This window comes from Acipenser ruthenus, chromosome 24 (genome assembly GCF_902713425.1).
Source record: "Acipenser ruthenus chromosome 24, fAciRut3.2 maternal haplotype, whole genome shotgun sequence".
In the NCBI taxonomy this organism is placed as follows: domain Eukaryota; kingdom Metazoa; phylum Chordata; class Actinopteri; order Acipenseriformes; family Acipenseridae; genus Acipenser; species Acipenser ruthenus.
Genome location: NC_081212.1, coordinates 22,146,621 through 22,172,843, shown reverse-complemented (window position 1 = coordinate 22,172,843; position 26,223 = coordinate 22,146,621). Strand labels below are relative to the sequence as shown.

Below are 26,223 nucleotides of genomic sequence, written 5' to 3'. Positions count from 1 at the left end.
GAATAAAGGTTTTATTCAGTGCTGAAATGAAAAAGTGATTGTAAATATAAAACTGCTGTACAGATGCTTCTACTAATGCGTATTAAAGTTTTTCTTGTGTACAACAACTGCCTAATTTATTATTATTATTATTATTATTATTATTATTATTATTATTATTATTATTATTATTATTATTAACATTATTAGTATAGCTACATAAATATCAAACGGTGTTCAGAGTACCATGATGAATGTTCAATCTTAGGAAAACATTTAAATAACTTCTTGCAGGGGATGGGAATAAGACATAAGACTCCTATTGCATAACTATTTCACCCATTCCAGGTTTTAATGCAAGCTTGATTAGCTATAGTGTATAGGTAACAAGCTCAGATGAGTCTTATTAACCTCCTAGTAAAACCAGGATTGGAAAAAAAGGCTATGCAATGGGAGTCTTATTTCCGTCCCTGATTCTTGTATGCTGGCTGAGATGAATAACTACAGTATGGTGTAGTCATACGCTGGGGTGGGCTGAAAAAAACCCGCCATAAACTAGTCTGTAGTGTGATAGATACGTGGGCGGGCATGGGGCCTAAAATGAAATCTGTTACTTCTCACAATTCTTGGATTCAAAATGCATTCAGAGTTCAACATTGCCTGAATCCTAAATGTGGACATCCTCACTTCAACACAGTAAGTTAAACTTTGTATATTTGTTAGTGAAACGTACATGCAATTTATTATAGAAACTGAAAATTGATGTGTTAGAGTGGTGTTTATTTTTAATAACTAAAAATAATAACCAATTTTGCCAAATTTTAATAAAAAATGAAAAAAAAAACCTGAACTAAACAAAAAATAAAAAATGAAAAATTCAAGCCCTTATTATTATTATATTGGAACCTATAATAAAATAAAAACAGATCCCATTTGATAAACATTACTACAGAAACCTGTTTTAGGCAGATTGAATCCCATTTCAATAAAACAATTATCAATATTTCAGTAAGCTACTGTAGCTGTTATCAGTTAATAAACAAAAGAAAAAAGTGTCTGACTCATACTTTTAAGTTAGGAAGATACATCACAAATAGATGCTGGCCCTGCATGTTTTACATTCCCTGGTAGTAAGTGAAGTGTGAGAATGATCCACACAAATTGTCCTGTTTCATATGCATGAAGAAATCCTTCTACAATAAATGTGATTCAGTGTAAAACATTAATTCATGCCCCTGTATCACACATTGTTGCATAAAATATGCACTTTCACAGTCAGTAATACATTATTAAAGGCATGAATCACAGCAGTACAGCAGTAAAGCTGTTGAGTAATCCTGTCTCTCCCATGCAGGTGCCCCAGTAGAGTCTACATCACTTGATTAGACGTAGAGGCTCCGCCTCCTTCTGTCTATGGGACCAGGGCTGAGCAGATTGCTGCTGCTACATGATTACTAATGCATGGACCCCCTCCCCTTTTCCACAGTGTGTAAATTGGTAAATAGTGATCAGGAAGTGCTTGTGGGAAAGCGGGCTACCTTACTGGTCTCTCAAGCGTTTCACCGCACAACTTGCACAACTTTTGGCCATTGCTGTACACAGCAACAGCCTCCATCCCTGCAAACAGACTTCATTAAATCTTCATTTTAAATGCTTAAACAATTTTTGACAACAGTTAGAAAAACTGCAGCTGGACACAAAACAGTACAGTGTTGGTACAAATAAGAAATTCCATGAAAATCGATTGAGCAAGCATGGGAGTTTGAATTTCCAAGAGGGTTACATCAAAAGGAAAATAAATGGAATATACTGCACACATTGTATTGATCTCTCTTTGACCTGGAAGGTGTTTGTATAGCGATTGTTTAAAGGACAACTGAATATTATAGAAATATTTAAGGAAACAAGTAAATATAATGACACTTTTTTTTATAAGAAGTCTATCAATGTTTTTTTCTTATTTATTATTCAAAGAAGGTGAGTTCCAAGTGGGAAAATGCTGTGGCCAGCAACGTTTCTCATGAACGCATTAAGTTCATACTGACTTTGTTTCATTGTTAGTACAGTAGCAATGGTTTTACACCACACCAGATGTTTGCAAAGGGCTGAACAGAAACGAACTCTGAAGATCATTGATCAGTTGGAATGGAATTAAACCTGATCTCATGGATGGAGGCCAGTGTGTTAGAACGATTCCACTGTGCTGTTCAGCACCGCGGCCTGGTACAAACTGAGATTGGTTCGTCCTCAACATCTACACTAGGATTCTGCAAACACATTTAAAATAAAACCAGCTTGAAAATGTGTCAAACTGTCAGTGCTTTTATATTAGATTGTACTCAAGCAATGTGAGCTTTACTTCTAGATGATGGTGCGTTGCCTCTGCTTTACAGACCCTGATCCTGCATGTTTGAAGAGTCACATTCTTCCTAAATGGACAGGGAAGCCCCTCGGGGATAGAGCTGAGCAACAGCTGACTGCACCCAGAGACAGCTTATTGCTGAGCACAGTTGCATCACGATTTCAAGTCTGGACAGGTTACACTGTTAGACGCGGGTAGTTGAGTGATCTTGAAAGAAGGAGGATATGTGGTAGGGACCGCTTAACTGAAGGTGTACAACTCATTTTCATAATTTGTGGATTTGCTGATTAATTCTTGGTAAATGTTGAAACATTCAAAAACAAAAACTCACTAAGCTGTGCACTGTGCAACTACTGTAGTTGAATTTAAGGGTCATTTACCTTTTGATCAAATGTTTCAAAGACATTCTGCAAAATCATTAATGAAACATGAACGTGATGAAACAAAGATGAACCAAGCCTTCGTTAATGGTATGTGTACACTTTGCATTCAGCTGTGGTTCATCCCTGTAGAAATGCTGCCTGAACTCATAACATTGCTATCGTACTTCCATATATGGCTTTTTGTCATGAATCTGTCTTTAAAAATGGTTTTATTGCACATGTATATGGCTACAGAACTGCAAGATAAATAACCAACCAACAGTGCTGAGTTTTTGTTTAAATAGTAATATAAAGCACAATGGTATGTATTTCTTTAAGGCTTATTGGTTAGCAACTTGAGGAATTTTGCACTGCTATTACCAATACATTATTCAGAGCTTCCCTTTCCTGTGCTGTCCAGCAGCTTTCTTAAGCACTAACATTCTTCACAAATTTAAAAAAAAATTAATTGAGGAAAAAAAACAATCTTCTTTTGCTCAGCGTGGTATCTTAGATGAAAAGAAACGTATGCTATCTACTGTTAAGGGTCGTGCTGCAGTTTTTTTGTTTTTTTTTTGTATTTTGAAAACAAAACGCCAAGAGCTAGTACTGATCGGCTTGTAAAACAGTCAGTAGATGATGATTTTAGATCACCCTGCAGCTTTAGGTACAGCTGTTATTAACACTGCTGCTTTTAGTGTTTTGACATTGACAGAAAGCTGCATCTATGCACAGAAATCATTAGCAGTGATAGGATATTAGTTAGCAGTTATAAAAAGAGTAAGAAAAATACCAAGCCTTGACTTTTGAAATGAAGGCTGTGAGGCTAAGAAGGTTAATTCGTGTGGCTCCAGCTGGCTCGATACACTTAATTATGCGGTAACTGGGAATCTGAACCTTAAATGTCAAGGTTAAATGTTCAGTTTGCTGTGCTCTTTACAAAACTGTATAGAATGGCTGATGGATAGTCACCAGTACAGAGTATCAGGAATGTTTTTAATCTGTGTTGCTTAGCATTTGAGGCCTTTTCTTTTTCTAATTAAACGGTGCAGTCTGAAAGCCAAACAAGGTCATACTGGTTACAGATGATATTTTCAGGGCATATTCAATAGAAAAATGTATGTGTAAACAGTTGAGGATATATATATTTATATATATATATTTTTTTTTTATAAAACGTTTTTTGCCTACTTTCATTAAAGCTGCACAGCCTCTTCACCTCTAGATGTGTGTCTCTCAGAAGCCTGTCTAGAGTATCCAGGGGTTGTTTCTTCACCTGCCTCTTATGGGGTTTAATTTATATTTTAATCTATATTTATATTGTCACTAAAGATAATATCAACAAGTAACAAGTCTACGGTAGACCTTAAGTCTAATTTTACTTTTATAAGCCTTTGATAATATTTCACAGTATTTTAGCCTGTGTTGGTGATATCTCTTTAACTAAGTAGCATGAGCCTATATGTTTCACTTGCTTGTGAAATTGCTCATACTAGGGGAATGCATTTGCATTAATATTGTCAGATTTATGTTATGGGATGTTTCACAGCGATGACTCGCCATAGACATAATGAAATAAGACATACTTATGGTCTAGAATTAGTCACTACAAATGTACTTTATCGTCAGACTGCAGTTTTCCCTTTGCAGTTTTTTAATTGTATTTTGGTTGTAATGTTTTGGAGACAGTGAATTGGGTCATTCTTTACATTGGAATAAACTTGCTTTCATTTTTTTTCAGGCCTCTAGACAGTGCAGTGCCTTGTTTCCGCTGTCTTTTCCCAGGTATAGCTGAGCTGGTCGGTCTGGGCGAGGTGTAGTTAAAGATGGCTGTCTGCGTTCCAGTGGAATGTTGTCAGGTCTAGCTGACAGAGGAAGTAGTAGTTTGTCAGTAAAGGTCACGTTGGATTGTGGGATTGATTGAATATATGTAAACATGCGAAGATGGATGAAGTTGAAGCTAGGCATAAAATGAAACACAATGAAAAGAGTTTCATCTCATGAAGATGCTTTTGAAACATGTGTCAGTATAAACAGCATTTTAACTATACATAGGCTTTGGCCGGTTTTATTTAGTGAAATCGTAGTTGGTTGGGCATGCAATGTAAGAGGGCTCAGAGAATGGTCTGGCATCAAGGATACTGGATTAGCCTTTAGTAAATCTTTGCTAATTCCTAGGCCTGATCCCTACTTTATCTACAGCTTGAATTAGGATTAGTAGTGGTGGTTTCTCGTGGTTACTTTTATAAGCCAATACCACCGCTCTCTGGTGACATCATTGGGATGATATACTGCTTTCTGTTTCTGTTATCTTTGTTCTCTGCAAGCAGTGGATGTACTGGAGGAATTGTGGCTGTACAGCAGCCATGATGAATGTTCAGAGAAACTGGTTTTCTTTCTGAGTCACTTGTGTGGTAATTACATCCTGTTTAAACACAGAACATTTTTTCAAACTTTATTTGTGGTGTTCCTGAGTTAACCAGCAGTCAATCTAACCTTCCACTCCAATCTGTGTGAGATCTATGCCTGACTCTTGAAGGAAACAGGCTGAGGCTGTTTCCATGGCAATGAAGTTGTTCTAGCAGTTTTTTTTTTGTTTACATTGTTCCTCATTTTATTTAAGGCTGTTCTCCTCTGTGGCTCTGATAGACAGCTGCTTTTTCGAAGGCAACTGGCTTAACTGCGGCTTCTACCTTGCCATCACTAAACAAAATGGACTCAGACTTGTTGCCATTTCATAGATTTGATAATGGTTCTACTTACTACTGGCACAGTTGTACAAGGACACAGACTGTAGCATGAGTACAAATAATACAGTTATACTATATAGTAAATATCGGTTTAATAATTTCAAATGAAATTCCCAGTCCCACTGTGGCCCTGTAGAATAGTAATGGTTGGTTTATTCTTTTGCTGATTCCCTTTGTTCTGCCAGAATTCAGCCTTGAGGAGACGGTATTCTCAGTTCACTAAAGGGGTCGGTGCAAATTACTGCACAGAAAAAAGAAGACGCTCATAACAACAGCACAGGGGTCAGTCCTCTGTGCTGACCTGTGAGTCATGAGGACTGATGCCCTGTTCCACACTCAGGCACCCTGAATGTAAGTTCACAAAAGAGATCCACCACGAGGTCCGGCAGGAATGTCTCATGACTGCTTCACCATGATGTGGGCTCCTTTCGGCGTCCTTGGAAGCCACCCCATGTGCTATTCCTCTTAAGACTTCCTACAACCGCTTGATTCAGCCCTACGCCGCACTCTTTGTGTCCTTGATCCATTTGCTGGATTATTCTGACCTTTTTTTTTCTTTCATCTACCTTTTGGTGACCCCTTCAAATTGCACGCAATCCTAATGAATTGATATGATTTCATGCTATTAGATGATTTGATATTCAAATGCCAAATACTAGCCAGCCTGTTTTACTCTTGCAGTTACAGAACTGCAGATGCCAGCTATGTGCAAAAATAACAAACATAATAAACTGTCTGTTTTGTTACTGGTTGTGTGATACTTGATAAGTGAATGACTTCACGGCCCTTTTTTTGAGCAGTGTTTTAAAAGTTAACAACATGTGCTTCTTAGTTCAGTTAATGCAGATTCACGATCGACTATCCTGGTAGATTCGTTTGAAAGCTTTTGAATGCCTCCCTGAAATGATTTGCCAGCGTGAAATAAATCATTTAGGATGGTGTAGCTCCCCGGAATGCGGCTTCTTTCAGTTGGAGGTCATCTTCTAAAATACCGTAAAATATATTCATTCAAGCTGGCAAGAATGCAGTTTCACTTAATATTTAATTTGACATGGTAATATAACTCAGTGGTCTTGGTAAAGGCTACTGGACAGGTTAACTCTTATGAGTGCTTTGACAGCTTGCTTTATAGTTTAATTATTCAAATCGACCCCTACCTGTATGTCAGTTACTTCTTTCTTGTGGGGTAGGGGATCTCTTTTAAATGATTTAATTATTTTATTTTTTTTACTGCACAGTAGGTCTCCCGCCATGCCTGTCATCTTCTCTCCCTGTAAATTACTCTGCCTGCAGAGAAGTGAACTACAGCAGATGTTGGCTATACTGTAGTCACACACAATTCTTACTAATTGTGAAAATAAGTTTTATTTGTTAAACATCCAAAAAGAAGTTGAGCCAGTCCAATATCCACTAGGGAGAGCGACTTACTGTATTTAATTTATGTTTTAAACACTCCTGAAATAAACATATATACAGTATCACTGGTGATTGCAACAGCTGTTTTTAGTTCATGCCGTCAACACAAACAATACGTTTCTTGTTGAATGGCCCTGGTTTGTCTCGTGACCAAGTACGTTTTCTTTATAGGAACGAGTGACTGGTCTGCTGATTTATGAGCTCATGAAGCTCAGATGATGACACTGGCATAGAAATGTGTAGTTTAGTTGTCGGGGAAACAGTTGAACTTTTAATTTGGTTTTATTGCTGCATCATCTGCAGAGATGCTCAAGCCAGATGTTTGTGTCAAAACCAGGAAGTTAATTGGAGTTATGCCGGGTATCAGATGAGGCCTGCTTCTCCGATGTTTATTAGAAGCGTTTTAGCCCTAGAGGCCAGGAAAGAATTATTCATCCTTAACATAGATCCTTCAATCAAGAATCTCTCTTACAGTAAGAATTCAGGAGAATCCAACCAATGCTGCTGAGGGTAGTAACGTTGTCTTCTGAAAAAAATATAAATATGAACTGACTGTAAACCTGGTCTGGAATTTTATAATCAACAGTGACATTCAAATATTAATGACATTCCAAATGTAATAGTTGTAGCTCTAAATTATAGTTTTGTTACAACAGTCATGCAGTACTTTAGCTGAATTCAGCATTTATTGTAAATATTTCAGCGTTCATTTTTATGCTTATTTGTGTTTATTTTTTTTAGTTACTGTAAGAACTGAGAGAATCTATGTTAATACTGGTTTGTTTGTTCAGGGATCAGGGAAAAAAAACATGGCTTTTTGTTCTTTGCTGATGTACTGTACACTGGCTCTTTTGCACCTTGTTCCCCATAGACTAGACTATATATATATATATATATATAGAAGTAGGATTATCTTGCTTTTAAATGTGTAATTTAAAGAAAAACTCCAACAGCAGTACTGTTACTGTTGTTTTATGCCATTACTATCAAAACCTAAAGTACTGTCTATCTTTGCAACCATAACAACTCCATTTACCTTTTCAACTGCTGAGCAGGTGATGGTGGTAACGAAACAGGCCGGCAGGGTTGAGTTGTATACAGACTTTTCTTTGTAACCTCTGTCAATAGGGGGTTTGTTGAACCTGTATTTCTGAATCCAGTATTGCAACCTTGAATGAAAGACTAGTGTGTGGCTGTGTGCTTTCAGTAGGGTAAGTAAACCCCTGTTCTGGAGAGACTGTATCACTAGTTTATCCTTTAGGACAGGGAGTTTAAAATTCACATTCGCCTGGATGAAGGGGTGCTATGAATCCAAAACCCAAAGGAGAATCGGCTTAATTAATAGCCAAGGTTCAGTGGTGTGAAGGAGGGTTTATAAATACATTAGAGGAAGACTTTGCTTAATACGCTATGGGCTTTCCTTGTTCAAGAACATTTACTTTGACTTGGAAAGTGTAGGCTAGCTGTGCTGTGCATTCAAATATACAATGAGTGTGGGTTACATGTTAAAAATGGTCTGTTTTTTAAAACCTACATTTCAATAATGGCTTAAAGCTTCAGAAATATTTGGAGAGGAATCGGCAACTAGGCTTTGTCAGATTGAGGCTCCAAATCTGACACATTCCACTTCACAAACAATAAAATATTCAGCACTGGAAGTAAATTTAACTAATGTTATTTAGTATTTTAGGTTATTTGCATGCTTGTTAAGACCTTGAATAAACTATGCATATTACTCATACATTACTTCCATTATTATTTATAATATAAAGATGAGCAAACCGCTCTTCTGTATAATCTGTATAAGCATTGAGTAAATATCCCAGAATTATACTGTGTGGAGGAATAAGATGGAATAACAAGCTTGTTTCCAATGAAAACATAGACTTGTTTCCATGGTAATTTAGACTGGTTTCCATGGTCCTTGTAGGTTGGTCACACACAATGAAGCTTGTTATCGCTTTAAAAGTTTTGTTCAAGCAAAAAGTCATCAACATCCATATGTTCTACAGTACTTTTCTCCCACCCAGTACCCACTGTGCTTCAGCCCATCCAACTATTCGTTCCCTGATTAGTAACCACGTTCTAATAACATTCCTGGGTATGAGAGCGTGCTTGCATTCTCGCTTGTGATTTAACTGAACAGCTGTTCCTGCGAACTTCCCTTGATGTGAATGCCTGTTTACTGAAAGGTGAAGTCTCTTGCCAGCGAGCTTGTGTTCTGAATGTATATGTTCTGACCTGACTTGTTTTCCAGCTGATAAAACACCCCTTTAGCTAAAACATGGAAGCTCTTCTTTGGAATTAGCTCAAATTTACAATACTGCTTGAAATCAAAAAGTATCTGATTGTCTGCACTCTGATTGTTACCGGATTGTCAGGAATCTCCACGAGGGTAGTGTTTGTAAAGTGATAATGTCAGACTCCTCATTGGAAAGGGTTAGCCATGGTTATGGGTGTTACAGTAACTGAGTGTATAGGGGACTAGGAATGATTTAAACTGTGTAAAGCCATACTGTATCTGTTTACAATACTACAGTGAATGCATGCATACTGTTTACGCAGTGTTGATACCCCATACAGACGCTTGCTGTCTATTACTGTAACTGTTATATGCAGCTTTACTTTTTTTATATATATAGATAGATACATAGATAGAAGTGTTTCTAATCTTATCAATCCTGTCTTAGTACACTAGCACTTTCGTTCAAAAGAGGGAAAGTGTTAGTGAAGGGAATGCTGCTAAGTGGCTGAGGTATTTGACTGATGGTTAAAAGAAATTCTTAGAGGTTCCTCAGGTATGTATTTGTGTAAGCATGTGACATCAATTGTAGAGATATTGAGAATAATGCATGGTAAAGGTTTTGATGTGTCACACCATCTTCAGCAGCCTATAATAATAGTTTTAAATAGTTTGTAAGCTTATTATGAGTGTAAATGTTCTTAGTGTGTAAGCAATCCGCATGGGGAATTAACAGCTTTCAATTAAAATCAACTCAGATTGTAGAGTGTTTATTTAAACTCCCATGTATTTGATAAGTAGAAAGACCTCAAGATGCAAACAGTAGACCTCTATATACTGTATAGTGATATGTGCTACGGTGCTTTACCACTGTGCTGTACTGGGAGGCTAAATTGTTTTTTCTTAAGTGAGCTTGGGGTTATAAAACAGATTCTTATTGAATGTTCAAAAGTGCTAGTTCAAAAGTTAAGATTGAAGAAGCATTTTGTTCCTTCCGACTGCTTGAAAGAAGTCTGTAAAAAACACCACCCCGCTTGGGTATGCAGTCTACTGTGCACAAGGCATCTATTTCCTCTGTCTTTACATGCCTTAGCTGCACCATGGCTGCTCTTTCAAAACAAAACATGCCTACACAATCAGCTGATGTGGCAGGTCATTTAAACTGTGTTTAAACCATGAAACCAAATACTTCTATAATACGAAATGCATACATTTTAGATTTAACATTTTGAATGATACAAATATATGTGTATATTATGCCTTCCCAATTGAGCCTACAAGTAAGTTTTATAAAAAAATAAATGTATTATTTTATTTGTATTTGCACTTGTACACTAGAGAATTCATTAATATTACTATACATAGTATACAATGCTTTACTGAGTCTAAAGGATTTGACAGTTGTGTTCTGGTTTTCGATTTCGTCTTTCTCTTTTTCAAACACTGTTGCCAAGCAACAACACCTAGTGGTACAAGTGGGCCTGCAGGTGCTTGGGCACAAATCTGCTTCTCACTGTTTGTTGGTTTAATTGGTGTGATATTTGGACTTGTACCGCCCTCTGTTCCAGAGCAGTAAAAGCAGCACAAAGCCTGAGTATTAACGGTATGATTTATAATCCACAACACTGGGCAGATAGTTTCTGAATGTCTGATGCCAGCAGTGTCTGGTATAGTCCTGCAAATGAAAGCTTGTCACAGGTTGTTTTTTTTTTTTTTTTTGCATGAGGTAACGTTAAGCCAATAAATCACTCCTGGTTTTTCAGTTCCTAGGGTTTGTACGGAATTTACAAAAAAAGGCATTCACTTTTCAAGCTCCATGGTCTTGGAATAAACTTCTGGAAGAACTAAATGTACTGTCTACCTTTTAAAGGAGTTCAAACAAAAAAATGCCATCTATGTCACTAAATTGTTACTTGTAATTTGGTTAACTTGTTTGTATTGGTTGTGCTCATTTGGATGGGTGTGTGTTTTTTGTATTACTGTGCCACCTTTTTGACCAGGTCTCCCTTGAAAAACAGATTTTAATCTCAATAGGATTAATACCCAGTTAAATGATGGCTAGATCCACTGCTGTTTAGATCATTAAAATAGACACCCCAGGTGTTTTATTCTGCTGCTTCGATCATAACCCCCTAACAACATCGTTCCTTTGTCAAGCAAATGTTTTTAGAGGCAAATCAAGGGTTTTAATTATAGGGCAAGAGGGTTTGTGACATTTCTCCTGCCAGTAATTACATTGAAAGAGTAATTGTCTACCCAAAAATCCAAGAGAGAGAGAAATTGACTGGCTTGCTGTGTGTCTGTACTCTGATTTTAAAATGTTTGCCACAGTAGCTGCTGTCTTCAAGGCTTTTTATTTTCAAACCTAATAAGTATAGTAGGAATCCTGGCTATTTAAGAATGCTTAAAAAATAAAAATAATAATAATAATAATAATTATAAAAATTCATGAAAACCAAATTGTATTTAAGACTGATTTCATACTTCAGTGTGTGAGCACAGTGAGTCAATAGTGCAATGTGCCCAGCTAGAGCTCAGAAAGATTCTGGTTTTACTAAGTACACACCAGAGCTTGTTGAATATAAACTGTGGCTAATCAAGCTCGTAGTAAAACCTGGACTTGGTGAAACTGCTATGCAATAGAAGTATTAGTTCCATCCCTGTCTTAAAAAAAGAAACATCATTAAATTAAACATCATAAAACTCAGAACTTCAAAGTGACGTAAACATCAAAGAGTCTTAAGTAATACAATGAATAGCAGTTCTAATCTCTTGTTTTCTGACTGGATGCTAAATCCACTGTGAGCTTGGGGGCTGGGAAGAATGTGCTGCAAGAATTGTTTAAATGGTTTCAATCGCCAAGACTTGCAAAAGCTAAAAATGTACACAACTCGATTTCAACCTTGTTCATACACGGTGCGTGTTAAGAACTGTGAGAGACTTGGCTGACTACATGTACATTGATTTACAGGTTAGAACTTCCATCGACTCATATGCACAATGATGACAATGATTGAGTTACAAGGAGGATTTATTTAAGGGATAAGAAAGGACCACCGAGAATGCCAAATTGATAGTTTCCTGGATATGAAATTTCACAGTGAATTCTACAAGAGTTTAAATCTGCAGTCTGTGTCCTGCATTTCTGTTCAGTTTTATACTGAAACAAATTTCAATGGGACTTTGTTTTATTACATTCTCACTATGTTGACAGTCCAGTTCAGTATTTGACAAGAACTACCATTTTCTTTTTCCTGTAAATCTTAGCAATGTTTGAAATGTTGGTCACCTCTGTCCTACGACGCAACAGGGAACGACCCATTAGGAAGGACACAACTTTACTGTACCAGTTAGTGTCAGCCTTGTCTGTGTTAATGCTGCAGTGAGTCCCTCAGACATGTGATGGAAATGTTACCATAAATCAATGTGTCTCAATATCAGCTGATCCATTGAACTAAAAATAGCAAAAATAACCTTGCCATGTAGCAGAGTTTTCGTTCGTTTTGGTTTGTCTTGATGTTCTGTGAAATCAGTTTGTCGTGTTTACATGATTAATACAGTAATAACAGTAGAGGATCTAAACATTTAGCTATATTGGATCTATACCTGGAAATAATACCTGTATTTATATAAGAAAGCAGAATGATGGGAATAAAATACACACCATTCTGTACTCCTCTTGATGCAGCACATGTTAGAAAATAAAATAACTAAATCACTTCACTTTTTGACCTGATATTCTGACATGTAAGGTGACGTATTTATGTACATCAAATGTAGGCTTTATTTAGGAACTATCCATTGGTAAAATGCAATAGACTAGCAACAGATAAACCCGTCTGTAGCGACTCTATTTACTTATATGCAGTGCTCAAGTAATTTGTGAAAGTCTTTTTTCTATCCCAGAATTAAGGCTACAGTTCACTGTGATAAAGTAGTTGATGTATTTTATTAATGAATGTTAAAGCTACCTCTGTGGTTTCCTGCTGCAGTTCCTTACAGTAGATACACTAGGAAGTACTCTCAGTGTAGCTTCCTTGAGATATTAAAGCTACTGCTCCCTGGAGCGTTGATGCTGATTACTTCACCAATGACAAATGGTTAGTAATACTTCTGAAGTGCCTGAGCCTCATTGTGTGCATGAAAACCAGCTGTGATATAATACATGGTATTGTTCCAGATAAGCCTTTAGCCCCAGCCTTATTGACCTGCCAATTTCTATGCGGCTCTAAATTACTGTGCTCGTAAATTCACATCATTACTAAAGGATATACTGTAACTGAATAATTAGTTGAATTAACTGGCACACATGTGATTGAATACTGGTGGTACTGTATATGACTGATATGAAAATTATTATTATTATATTATATGTTATTTAGCAAACGCCTTTATCCAAGGCGACTTACAGAGACTAGGGTGTGTGAACTGCATCAGCTGCAGAGTCACTTACAATTACGTCTCACCCGAAAGACGGAGCACAAGGAGGTTAAGTGACTTGCTCAGGGTCACACAATGAGTCAGTGGCTGAGGTGGGATTTGAACCGGGGACCTCCTGGTTACAAGCCCGTTCTTTAACCACTGGACCACACAGCCTCCTACCCTACAGTATGTAAAACACAAACAAAATTAGTCTGTAATGGACAAAATGGATTGTGTCTGTAAAGTGGGAGATGCCAACAGGCTGAAACACTACAGTATTCCAATACTGTAGAATTTCAGTGTCTTATAAAGCTGTCAATATTGTGAGAAGAGTGGTCAACTACAAGACCGGAAACATACCTGGTTTCCTAAAATCTCACATTATTTCAGTAACCATGAAACCTGTTTACTCATGCCATAAAGCCATATCTGTGAACCATCTTACTCCAGTCTAACTGAACCCACTGTGTAGCCTTTCTAATCAACCATCTTACTTCAGTCTAACTGAACCCACTGTATAGCTCTTTTAATTGGCTCTTTCTTTTCTTTCTTTCTTTCTTTCTTTCTTTCAGCATGCCCGGGTATGGATCCCTGATGCAGAAGAAGTCTGGAAGTCGGCTGAACTTCTCAAAGACTACAAGCAAGGAGATGCATTGCTTCAGCTCAGACTGGATGATGGCACTGTAAGAATGACACCCTAGAATGAGGGGTCTGGGAGGAGGCAGACTGGATCTGGGAGTCTTGGTGCAAATCTGAGCTTCTCTGGGCCTGTCTGTGCATGCGGTCATTGGAAAGGGGGGTTGGCTGGGAGTCTTGTGAGAATTGAAAACATGCTGTGAGCAGTGTGACTTGGTTTGCTCAGGGTCCTCAGGATGTAACCTTTCTGCATTCCTTACCCAAAGGAGCTTTTATAAAGTACATTTTACTTCAGAGATCTCATCAAAGGCTGCTGCTAACCTAATATGGATGTGAAATAAGCTGAACTAGAAAAAAAAATAATGCATGCTTTATGAAATATAATGCAGTGTGATGAAAACAAATACTGGCAATTAGCTATTAATTTCCAAATCGGTGATATTTGGGTGACTTCGCTTTGTGATCTCTAAGTCTCATGCTGTTCTCATGGTTAGGTTCTGGATTATATTCAGACAATGAACTCAGGGTTGAAAGCTGAGTGTATTAAGGTGGTGCCGTGAGCCTCTGTGCTAGCAAGTACTGATATGGTCCTTGTATTATAGTCTTAGACAATGAACACCACGCCACAGTGACAGTGAATGAAAAACAGCACTTAAACTAACACAGAACACAAAGAATGCTGCATCGCTGCTGCCAGCTCGCCACATTCACAATAAAGCTGGAAGTAATATAGGTATACAGTAGTTATGAATATTGCACCAGCTTATATTGTCTATTTCACACTTATTCTTACTGTATTTGTGTTTTAATAAAATATTCCAATGTTTTATATAACTGAACTAGATATATTTACCCAGGGTATTTAATTCTGGAGATATAGGGTTCAGAGATCCCATTGGACCAGTGAAGGGGCACTGCCCTATTGTTTTGGCAAAGGTTTGCTCAGTCAAAGAGACAAACATTATGGGATTAAGAGCAGAACGATTTCAGAAGGAAAATTAGAAAAACACTCACGCTCACAACGTAGAGCGTGCCAGACAGAATTGATTCACTGACAGAACATTGATTGTCATGTGGTAAGACATTCCAGGGTTAAAAGGAGAAAGACCTCATACCTAACTCTTACATGAGCATGGGGTGTTTAAAACATATTGCTTGTTTATACAGTATCAGTCTATGTGTGGACCTCAGGAGGCAGTGAGGCTATTGCATTGCAGGTTTATAGCTCTACTGGATAGAAAATGAGAAACAAGCATACTCCCTGCTAACTGTAGATACACTAGTGTTTTGTTGGTTTTAAAAATCTTAATTCACATTTTTCTTTTTCTACTCAACAGGATGTGGAACACAAATTGGACCCCAAAACCAAAAACTTGCCCCATCTACGTAACCCTGACATCCTTGTTGGTGAAAATGACCTCACTGCCCTCAGTTACCTCCATGAGCCTGCAATCCTGCATAACCTCAAAGTGCGCTTCATGGATTCTAAGCTTATCTACACCTACTGTGGTAAGCATGATGATGTCACTTTTGTAATGCATCCTCTTATTTGATTTATTTTAAAGTTTTGCCTTAATATTCCATCTTAATTAAAGATGATCTAAGTGAAGGAAAATGACATTGTCTGCTGTGTATCTTGTGAGATTTCTGCTGTTTTGCCCTGTTCATTTCTTGGACGAGGTTGCCGTGGCTTGTTCGGAATAGCTTTGAGGGGCGCTTGCTTTTTCCAGTTCTTTAATCATTACTGTTTGTCATGAACTCTGCAGCCTGAAGGCTGTTCAGCTCCAAAACTGCAGATACCAAATTCTTATTCTGTTTCTGCCTGTTGCTTCTTGTTATTAACTTAAGACTGTTATTGCATATATTTTGAGAGAAATGTACACACACTTTTAATATATATATATATTTGTTTTTGTCAAATTATTACGGCAAACTACTAGCCCTTCCAGGGCTTTTTTTGCAGCTGTCTGCTGTGTTCTTTTTTCATGAGCATTAATATTTATTAACTCTCAACACTGCAAACCTGTATACAGTAAAATAAGCTTTAAAATGATTTGACACATGTTGCAACGAGACGTCATTCTCAATGAGAATGTTTCTTCTATAACCACACATTTTACAGTATGGATAAACACTTGCATACAGGTCTAGATAACTGCACTCAAAACACCTTTTGCACTATAGAAAAGTTGACTCCACTCAAACAGTGAATCGCTAAACTAGTCTTGTGTGTGCCCATTTTAAGTTAAGTTAAGATAACCTAACACATTTTAAAAATGTGTTAGGTTATCTAAATACAAAGTTACTTGCTGAGAGTTAATAATACAACAGAATCACATTGGATTTCTTAATTCCACAAATTAATTCTTTGTCTACTATGTTTGTTTTTTTCCAGGTATCGTCTTGGTGGCCATTAATCCCTATGAGACGCTCCCCATCTATGGAGCGGACATCATCAATGCATACAGTGGGCAGAACATGGGGGATATGGATCCCCATATATTTGCAGTGGCCGAGGAGTCATATAAACAAATGGCCAGGTTTGTAAATCTCTCTCTAGTGCAATGAGGAAAATGTAATTCACACTTTCCTTAACGTGTCCTATACACAGAGTGCTGTGGTGTGATCCCTGCAAGACTGCATGTGTTTGATGTCTTTCTGTCCTGTTGTTAGCTTGAATGTATTGATTGGGGAGGAGTGGGGTTACTGTGAAGAATCTACAGAGGCTGGTGGTTAAGAGTAAATTAACTTCTTCATCTTGATAGAACCTTTGGTCTATTTTATCTAGCTGAACTTTAATGGCCCTAAGCTGTTTAATTCAGCTATATAAACTTTGTTTTATATATTAGTTCCATTTTAATGGTCACCAGTACACATCCTCCAATCTTTTCTAAAATATTATAATATACATTTCCAGCTTTTTCTGTTCTTAATTCTATCTACAATTCCTATTCTGAAATTCCCTGTTCCATGTTGCCTGTATCATTACCTTCAGTCCAGAAATTAGATTTGGTAAATCCTGATTTGAGGAAATCCTCCCTAATGCATGTACACTACAGTGTGTCGGAGAGATCAGTGGATGGCTAGCAATCGTTGGGAGTGAGTGTTCATTTTACCTGAACGCCTTTAGCAGGGGAACTAATAGCTATTGACCTTCCTGTGAAACGTTTCCAATTGAGATTAAAGCCCAGCTAAGTAAAGGTGGATACCATTATGGTAAATTGCTAGACGGTACACAGAAAGCTCTGTGATTGTTTGGGTTTATCACCGGGACTCGATCTCCACCTGGAACCGTGGAGCTAAATAACAGGCAGGTTTTTGTTAGGGGACTTGGAGAAGCTCAATTGTCTTTTCCAGGTGGAGGGCTTGTTTACAGAGCACAGCAACTGATCTTTTTATATTATATTCACAATAAGACCATTTCAAGACGATGAAGTACATAAAATCAAAGATGAAAGTACTTCAGCAGTTTGAATGACTAATGCATTTGGTCAATAACTCAAAGCAGTGGGGACTAGCTAATAAGCAGCCATAAAAGTCCAGTACCTTTGGTAAGAAGCTGTTTAGGGTTTAACTGTATTGTTGTTTCTCTTAAATAGTTTTCTGGACAACTTGCTGCACTGTATAGATTGCATCTCTGTGAGTCATTCAGAAAGGCGTTGTATCCCAAGATAAGGATGCTTGGTACATTATCAGCTCTTTGTAGCTGCACCAAAAATAGCTGTTTCTCTAGGAGAAAACAGCAACCTTGCCGGGAAATGAAGAGGCGTGTTTAATAGTTTCCACAGCAGGGCTTCTGGGGGGAGATAGTTGATGCTGCTGTTATGGGTTAATAGTGCCATGCACTGGTGACAGCATTAATTTACAGTGATCCTGGTAAATACTCCAAGCTTTGTTACATTGGTTTATTACAAATTAAGTTTGACCAGTTATCTTAATTGTCTAATTATATAAGTAGATTTGATGTATCTCCTTTGTTGTACCCTGCATGTTATGAAGAGGTACAGTACCATTGCAAAAGTAATGTAAAGCTAGACCTAATTATTCACTCTTTTGGGTCATTAGGATATTTTTGTTGTTGTAAATGCATAAAACCTGTAATAAAACATAGATTACAATCAGCACCCTATGATCTTTTTTATTTCTGCTTTTTATATAGTATATATTGGACAAGCATAGCTGTTAGAGAATAATGCAATGCCCTAAACATCTGTGTATTTCTGTTTCAGGGATGAGAGGAACCAGTCTATCATTGTGAGTGGAGAATCTGGTGCTGGGAAGACTGTGTCTGCCAAGTATGCCATGAGATACTTTGCTACAGTCAGTGGTTCAGCCAGCGAGACCAATGTGGAGGAGAAAGTTCTGGCATCCAACCCCATCATGGAGGTGAGGCTCCCTCACTGATTTTAAAAAGTCCCTCCTGAATTTCATTCCTAGAGCTGTATACACCAGGCTCTGCACATACTCCCCACGTTGAATGCTGCTGTGTTAGGAACCAAGAATACCTGGCCAATACATTCAGAAGACTCCTTCAACACAAAGCAGCCGTTGGTTCAGGTCAATCCAGGGTTGGTTAATGTTGTCCCCCAGGGATCTGTAGCTTTCCTTGGTCTCACAAGCCCCAAGACTGTATGATTGAAATAACAAGCCTACTGTACCCCTGTGACTAGCACAAAGACCTTACAGTGCCGCATAGACAGAGAGGTAAACATTTACAGTTCATAAAACAACTCCGGAAAATTATCATTACATTATGATTCTCTGTGGAATTAGGGTGCAGTGTAGGAAAAAAGAAACTGAGAAGAGATGAGAATGAGAACGATAACCTTTGTAGCTAATGGATTACAACAAAAAAGGAAACGCGGACAAAACATTTTGTTGTGCTTGCTTTCTGTCTCCCCGTTTTCATCACTCGCGTTTCGTATTAAGCCAGAGTGCCAGTGCTGTTTCAGTGCATCGTTGTTAAGATGGTAGATACTGGTTTCTTGTGTTGCCATGCATGATACCAGTGTCTGGTTTGCTGTGTGGGAGGCCGAAGGCAGGGCCTCAGCCTGGAGATAAAACGTATTCCCCGGGGCACAGATGGTTGATAGTCTAGCTGCTGTGCCTGTCACTAAACAAGGCTGTTACATCACCAGCTGCCTTTCTAGGGCAAAAGTTGGTTTTCTATAAAATGGACGGGAAAGTTTATCATTGATTATAACCCAAGTTCCCAACTTTACATTTGATGATTTAATGTTATTTAGAATTCAAATGTATCTGCTGAGTGGGGTATGTGCGGGTGCCTGACAGAAAATGTTTATTTTCACCTGTGGTTTAAAATCACTACATCAGTAACAGCATCCATTTCAGTTGTCTATTTTACACAGAATTGCATTTCTTTCGAAATCAAATGGCTAGAAACTCTTCATGTTTTGGTGATTTTTACTCCACGATGACTAAATTATTATAATTCTGAAAAAAATGTCAATATTGTTCTTCAAAAGGTCCAAAATGTTACCATAGGTAATCACGTACTGTTTTAATTTTTGCCCTTTTTTAATAATAATTGTTTCAACTGTAGTTTATTAGAGAGAGTGGAAATGGCCACTTAAGATCCCAAGAGAATCTTTTGTTAGCCGGGTTTTCTAATCTGGTTGACCCAGTCTGAGACTGCTTGTCTATAATTAAACCTAATCTGATTCCCCTAACAGACTCTGGGGAAAGAGCTGTGCAGAAGTTATATTATGTGAGCATGGCTCTCAACTCCCCCGCCACCCTCCACTTCACCTCATAAATAATGTGTTTGGTGCCTACCTTGTAGCTCTTTGTGGCAGATCTATTGATTAGGCTACAGATTTTCTGTCGGGATCTTGAAAGATCTGCAGTTAGTGTACTATACCTAAAACCTGTTAAAGCACATCTGAAATGACACTGCCTATTAATGCTGGGAGAGGCAAAACTTCTGCAAATTGCCCCATAGCTGTTGCAGGTCATGTTCCTTGGTTGGCACCATGCGTTGACTCCATAGAGGTTGTCAAGTATACTTCCTTCAGCTGTGGAGAACTGAAGAACCAATACACTTCAATACACAAATATAAAGCTTATTCTTGTTTGTGATCTATTCAGAATTGCTACACTGTCATGAAAGGTGAAGCACAACTGCACTGGATTCAGTCAGCTTCCCTTGACATCTCTATGAAAGCACCTCAGTCCTGACCTGAACACACTTCCATTTACCTGTAGTCCTGGTTCTCTCTCAAGCACATTGTATGATTCTGCTGTGATGTCCTCTGGGACAAATCTAGTCATTCAAGCCCAGAATCTCCAGAGGTGAAGGGGATACTAGTAAAGTACCTGCTGTGCCCCAGCTAAATACATTGTATCCAAAATGGCTTTCATGTCTAAAAAGGTTTAGATAAAGAGAAATATCTGTCTATAGCCAAGCCTCTGCACAGATGAGCAGCCTAATAAACTAATTTATCAAATCCTTAATTCACATGTGAATACCATGTGCCTGCTCTTGCCATCTGCACTGCAGCTGACTTGAGAAAAAACAAACTGGAAAGCTAATAATGGATTCCTCAACCCAATGCCTGGAAGCCACACCTCAGGCTCTGTTAGATCTGGCTATGAGTTTCAGCTGTTGATGTGCTGCTTTGTTCATGTTCTTACTTTGTTTTGCATGGGTTTTATTTTGTTGGGTTGTCAAAACTAAAATGCAATCACTTTTTGCCTAATAGGGTTTTTTTTTTATTTTTGAATAGCGAAGTATTGCTTTTACTGCTGGCTGATCCATCACTGCTGTTTTTTTACCCACTGTATCATTGCAGTAATACTGGAATGCCCTGCCGGTGCTCAGTGTATGACTGCAGTACAACAGCTTTTCACAGGGAAGCACTTTTCTGACTGTGCTTCAATCCGGTCTAGCTGCTATATGTGTCATCTCCCTGGAGGTTGCTCCTGATTTTGTAGAGCTGCACACCCGCCCATTTTTAAATATCTTGGGACTGAAGCCAGACGTGAAGGCTCTGCTTGAAAAAATGATGTGTTTGTAGTTATATCTGTTAGGTTAAAGACCATTTAAACATTCAACTCTCTTCATAATGTAATCAAAGGGATATAACTGTCAATACCAAAATACACTTCGTAAAGAAGTCTTGCTCAGTCTTAACACCTGTTCAGGGTCTCCTTTGTTAAAATGTGGTCTGACCTCTTTGGATTTACAGTATAACAGCAATGTATGTGTTGAAGATGGCTTCTTCTGGGATGGGCTATGGACTAAGAACATTGTTGTTTCCACCCCAGTGTTAAAAAGACATCTAATCAAATTCAATGCAGAACATGTTACTCCGAGGAATAATTTGGCATTACCGTAATAGCGGGTGTCAATACTTTTAGGCAGCACAGTACAGGTACAGTATGTCTTTTTTTTAAAGATCAAAGGTAAATGTATGCGATACAAATACAAATTATTTTGCAATGCAAGTGCAGAAAAAACAGAAACAGAAAAATGGTGGAAGAGGAAACATATCTCAATGGAAAATACAGATCTGGCGCAACCTTAATTTAACAAATCACCTAAATTGAATCTTGTAATATTCAAATACATTTTAAAAATGTCTTAAGCAAATTTCCCGGCAGTGTTCTGTTTTCTCAGCTAAGTAGCACTGTCTTGCTTAACTGGGGGCCTCCCATTATTAACAAGCTGTATTCTGCTCTAATGTACTTTGCATATTGATGGATTGTTACGTAGGCAGTGGTTCTGATTTATAGATGTGTGTGTTTTAAATTACATTCTCTAGGGGTTTCTAATTGTTTCCCCAGAGTGGTTGCATCTTTCAGCCTAAAGCTAAAAGATCACAGGTCAACTCCATAATGCTGACTGTGCTTCATCATTATTAATCCTTGTGTTACTGTTGTCAATAGAGCAAACGTCAAGGATCCTTAGAGGTTGGTTCTTACATTAATGTGTTGGCTGTATAGGTGCTTCCAGTAAAATGTCATCAAAAACATTTTGGGGTAAAAAGGAAAAATTCCCTTATCTTTTGCTCTTCTTGAGCCCCACATTGATTGTTATAACCTCCTACTGCTGTAAGAAGCAGTCCGGTTTAACCCTGTAATGCCTGAAATATTGAAAATAGCAACAAAACAAAAAAAGGAATGTTGAATGCATAATAAATATATTTTTCATTAAAGTTTTTTTAAATGTTTTTTTCATTGCTTTTATATGGGTAAAAAATGGCATCCTCATATTTAGCTTCTGCATTTTTTTTTTTTTACCTTTTAATATCATATAGTGCATGATTCTCTGTTGTTGTTCATGCTTACAGTAGATCATTATTTACTAAGCTTAACTCCTGAAGCGTTGTGCACTGAGGCTGTGCAAACTCTCCTTTTTAAATGATCATTTTGGTAGGTAATGACATCTACACACAGAAGAACATTGTTAACCCTACGCCTAAGAACATTATTTTAGTGTAAAACTGAACATTTTGGAAGCTTTAAACAAGAGAGATGTCATTGTAATAAGAAGATCTTTTATATGGTTTTTAGTTCTAATCTGATTGGTTTAATCTTTGTTTTTAGTCTATAGGAAATGCCAAAACAACCAGAAATGACAATAGCAGTCGTTTTGGTAAGTATATTGAGATTGGATTCGACAAGAAGTATCAAATCATTGGAGCCAACATGAGAACCTACCTGTTGGAAAAATCAAGAGTGGTGTTTCAGGTGCGTGTGCAGAAGATGCAGCATTACAGCTGGTACAGTGTGTGTCTCCTCAACTGCCTATACATAAAAATACATAGAGGAGAAAAGATCAGTCTGCCAGATGTGCAAGCTTGCATGTGGTGAAACTGACTACACTACATATCCCAACATGACTGATTCACTGGTTAGTTTGTAAACCGCGTCTTTGCTTTGTATTACACAATAGATTGCAGATATGCTTTTTACAGACTAATCAATGAATCAGTCATGTTGGGATATCCAGTTTATACAAAAGTTTGTGCTACATATGACAGACATTTTTAGTCATCTGGCGAGCCCCTGTGACTGGCCAACCTTTCATTTGAGAAGATTAATAGACACATTTAATTTGGATAGAAAACACAAACTCGTGTTTTAAATTGAAATGAAAATGTTAAGTTAAATCTGAATTCCAGTAATTTGATTCCAGCAATGTTTTTTTTTTTTTCTGAATCTTCTAATGCTTTAAACCAGAGTTTATGTAGACTGAGCATTTCCACTTTACTAGGCATGTCGATATGCAGTCTCTTGCCAGGGCTAGGACTCCAGCTAGTACAGTGAAGCTGGGTTTGATGGATTAGATTGCACTGCATGAGTGTGTTGATCTACAAGAATGGAACAGAATGTTATGTTAATTATAAAGGGAGTTATTCCTCTGATCTACTATTACAGTGTAAATGGAATAATAATAATGCTGCTGATAATAATGATGATGATGATGATGATGAAAGGGAGATTTCTTTATATGATATTTACACACGGTAGTATACAGTGGTGCCCAAACCTAATCCCTGGTACTGCTGTTTTTTGACCTTCAGTTAAGGTTTAAAGAGTATATTTAGGATATGGTTGGAATAAACAAAAACTAGACAAGATGTCCAGTGTCTAGTGAGGAGAATGGAAGGTCAACACCAGCTCTTTTTGATCTTTAAAAATAAGTCATGAAGTAGACTGGATTTGGTTTCAGATCAAACTGACAGAACCGTCTGAACACACTAAAGAACGAGAGGATGAGTCAGTAACTTATCAGGGGAGGCACAGTGGTGTCTGGAATGCTTCTTCTCATCTCTTCATGCACTATAACGTGTCCGTCTCTGTATCTGCTCTCTTCACAGGCAGATGATGAAAGGAATTACCATATTTTCTACCAGCTTTGTGCCTCTGCACAATTGCCGGAGCTTAAAGTCCTTAAACTCGGTAATCACGTTATTTGTTTTTTTTCATGATCAATGTGCTGAAAACGCCACGTTCACGTTCATTTATCCAAGAAACCGCTTGCCGCACAAGTGAGGTGAAAAGGCTGACGTCAAGAAAAAAACAAAATGCTGCAGCGAGTCCAAAGTCATTGAGGAAGGGCATGGTCCCTGTTAGGAATGTTAGACTTCTCTGTTAAGCCCATGGACCCCAATCATCAAACATATATAGATGTATATTTTATTAAATCAGAAAAAGACTTTTGAACCTGTGAAAATGTTGCATTAAATCACAATATCATATAGTGTCTATTATACAAGAAGTACCTTAGGGTCAGTAAGTTCTCTGCCCATTTCAGTCAGTTCATAAATTAATGTAGACAAGCACAGTAGTGTTTACTACTTGGCAGCAGTTCCACCTGAGTACCTGTGCTGCCATCGTTAGGCCAACCCCATCTGATACCAGAACGATGGCTTGGTGACAACATGACTGTAACTGGGGGTAAAGAGAATCCCTCTTTGCTAACTGCTTAGGAGAGTCATACTGTAGGTCATTGATAGATCGTGTTGGTTGCTTCCGATATCAATCTGAAATGTGCCAACTGAATGTGAAATATTAGTGAAGGTTTCATACTTTTAAAAGGCAGAAAGCCTGCCTGTTTAAGGGGGACTGACTCTGAGAAGCTAGTTCAGAACTCCCCTACAGAGAGGAGGCAAGTGGGCGTGCTGTTGCCAGGATTCACTCAATCTGCTAGCACAGTGCTGTTCTGTTGCCATATTGGCAGAAAATTAATTTACAGTCCGGAGTTTGTGGGAGTTTTATCAAATTTGAGCCTTGTTACTTGGCAACCGTGATTGATGATGGGAAATGAGATCTGGGGGTTCCTGTCTAGTAGGTGTATTATTATTATTATTATTTCAGAAGAAGGAATTCTTGACTGCTTTGTGGCGGTGAATAGCCGTTGCTGTGGCAACTACCCAGATGTGTCAAAATACCCAAGAAATTTAAAGCAGCCCATCATAATATTGATAAATGGATATTTTAATCATGTTTATGACAGGCATGGACAACTTAGGTCCTAGAGTTCAATTCTAAACCAGCTTTAACAGGTATGATGAAGTAGAGTGCTTTTGGACCCGAAAGAAGGTTGGAGCAAGACCTGGTCAGGAAGGCCCAGAGTTGCCCACCCCTGGTTTATGAGCTTACCATTTGGTGTTACAGTTTCATCAAGGAAGCTGTAGTTCAGTGTCAGCCTGTGCCATTAGCCTACTTTTCACAGCATGTACAGTACTGTATAAAAGACAGGGGCATGAATGTTGAAATTAAAGAGTGCAATCTTCTTGTTTCCAGGCCAGGCAACCAACTTCCACTACACAAAGCAAGGGAGGAGCCCCGTGATTGATGGTGTTGATGATGCAAAGGAGATGGTCAACACTAGACACGCCTGCACTTTACTAGGTAACCACTGAAGGGAGGGAGTGAAGAGATTTTGTATTTCATTGTGTACCAGGATATACCCCTGAAATGCAACATCTCCTTTTTCAAGTGCCCTTAAAATATATACACATGTATGTAATTCACAAAAAGTCATATTTTACTGTCTTCATAGTCAAAAAGTTGAGAACTGTTTTCCTATTTATTTTTCACCCAGTGAGACGGGCACATTTGTATTTATCCAGATTTATTGATTGTAATTTTGACTCCGGGGAGGTAATAAATATGTTTTCAAATATCTGTTGAAGTGGTGGTATTTTTGAATGTGAAGCTCAATATTTCCCAGCTGTTTGGTGCCCTGCTGTAGAATGGTGTGGACAGTGGGACATGCTCTTTTGAGCAGTGTGCTGTATGCTTCCTCTCCTCAGGTATCAGTGAACCCTACCAAATGGGAATCTTCCGGATTCTTGCTGCTATCCTGCACCTTGGAAACGTGGAGATTAAAGACCGGGATTCTGACAGCAGCATAGTCCCTGTAAGTTGCAAAAGGAGAAATGGATGCCCTTTAGTCCTGCTAAGACATTGACCCTTTACTGCTCAGTGATTCATGCATTTCCTAATAAACACACTCGTGGTTTTGGGAACAACAAAAAAATAATGTTTTTCAATATTGAAATAGGAGGACATGTTTGTAGC

The 26,223-nt window shown here is 38.0% G+C and overlaps 1 protein-coding gene across 6 annotated transcripts in view; it reads left to right on the top strand.

Moving 5' to 3' along the window:
• LOC117427768 (unconventional myosin-Va-like) overlaps window positions 1-26,223 on the top strand; it is a 67,212-nt gene that overhangs the window by 7,446 nt on the left and 33,543 nt on the right. For all 6 annotated transcript variants that reach the window (XM_058998723.1, XM_058998722.1, XM_058998721.1 and 3 more), the window contains exons 2-9: window positions 14,106-14,216; window positions 15,507-15,678; window positions 16,565-16,709; window positions 18,399-18,555; window positions 22,738-22,881; window positions 24,015-24,096; window positions 25,444-25,551; window positions 25,956-26,062. In XM_058998723.1, the coding sequence (XP_058854706.1) occupies window positions 14,106-14,216; window positions 15,507-15,678; window positions 16,565-16,709; window positions 18,399-18,555; window positions 22,738-22,881; window positions 24,015-24,096; window positions 25,444-25,551; window positions 25,956-26,062 (1,026 nt within the window). The remainder of the gene's footprint in view (window positions 1-14,105; window positions 14,217-15,506; window positions 15,679-16,564; window positions 16,710-18,398; window positions 18,556-22,737; window positions 22,882-24,014; window positions 24,097-25,443; window positions 25,552-25,955; window positions 26,063-26,223) is intronic.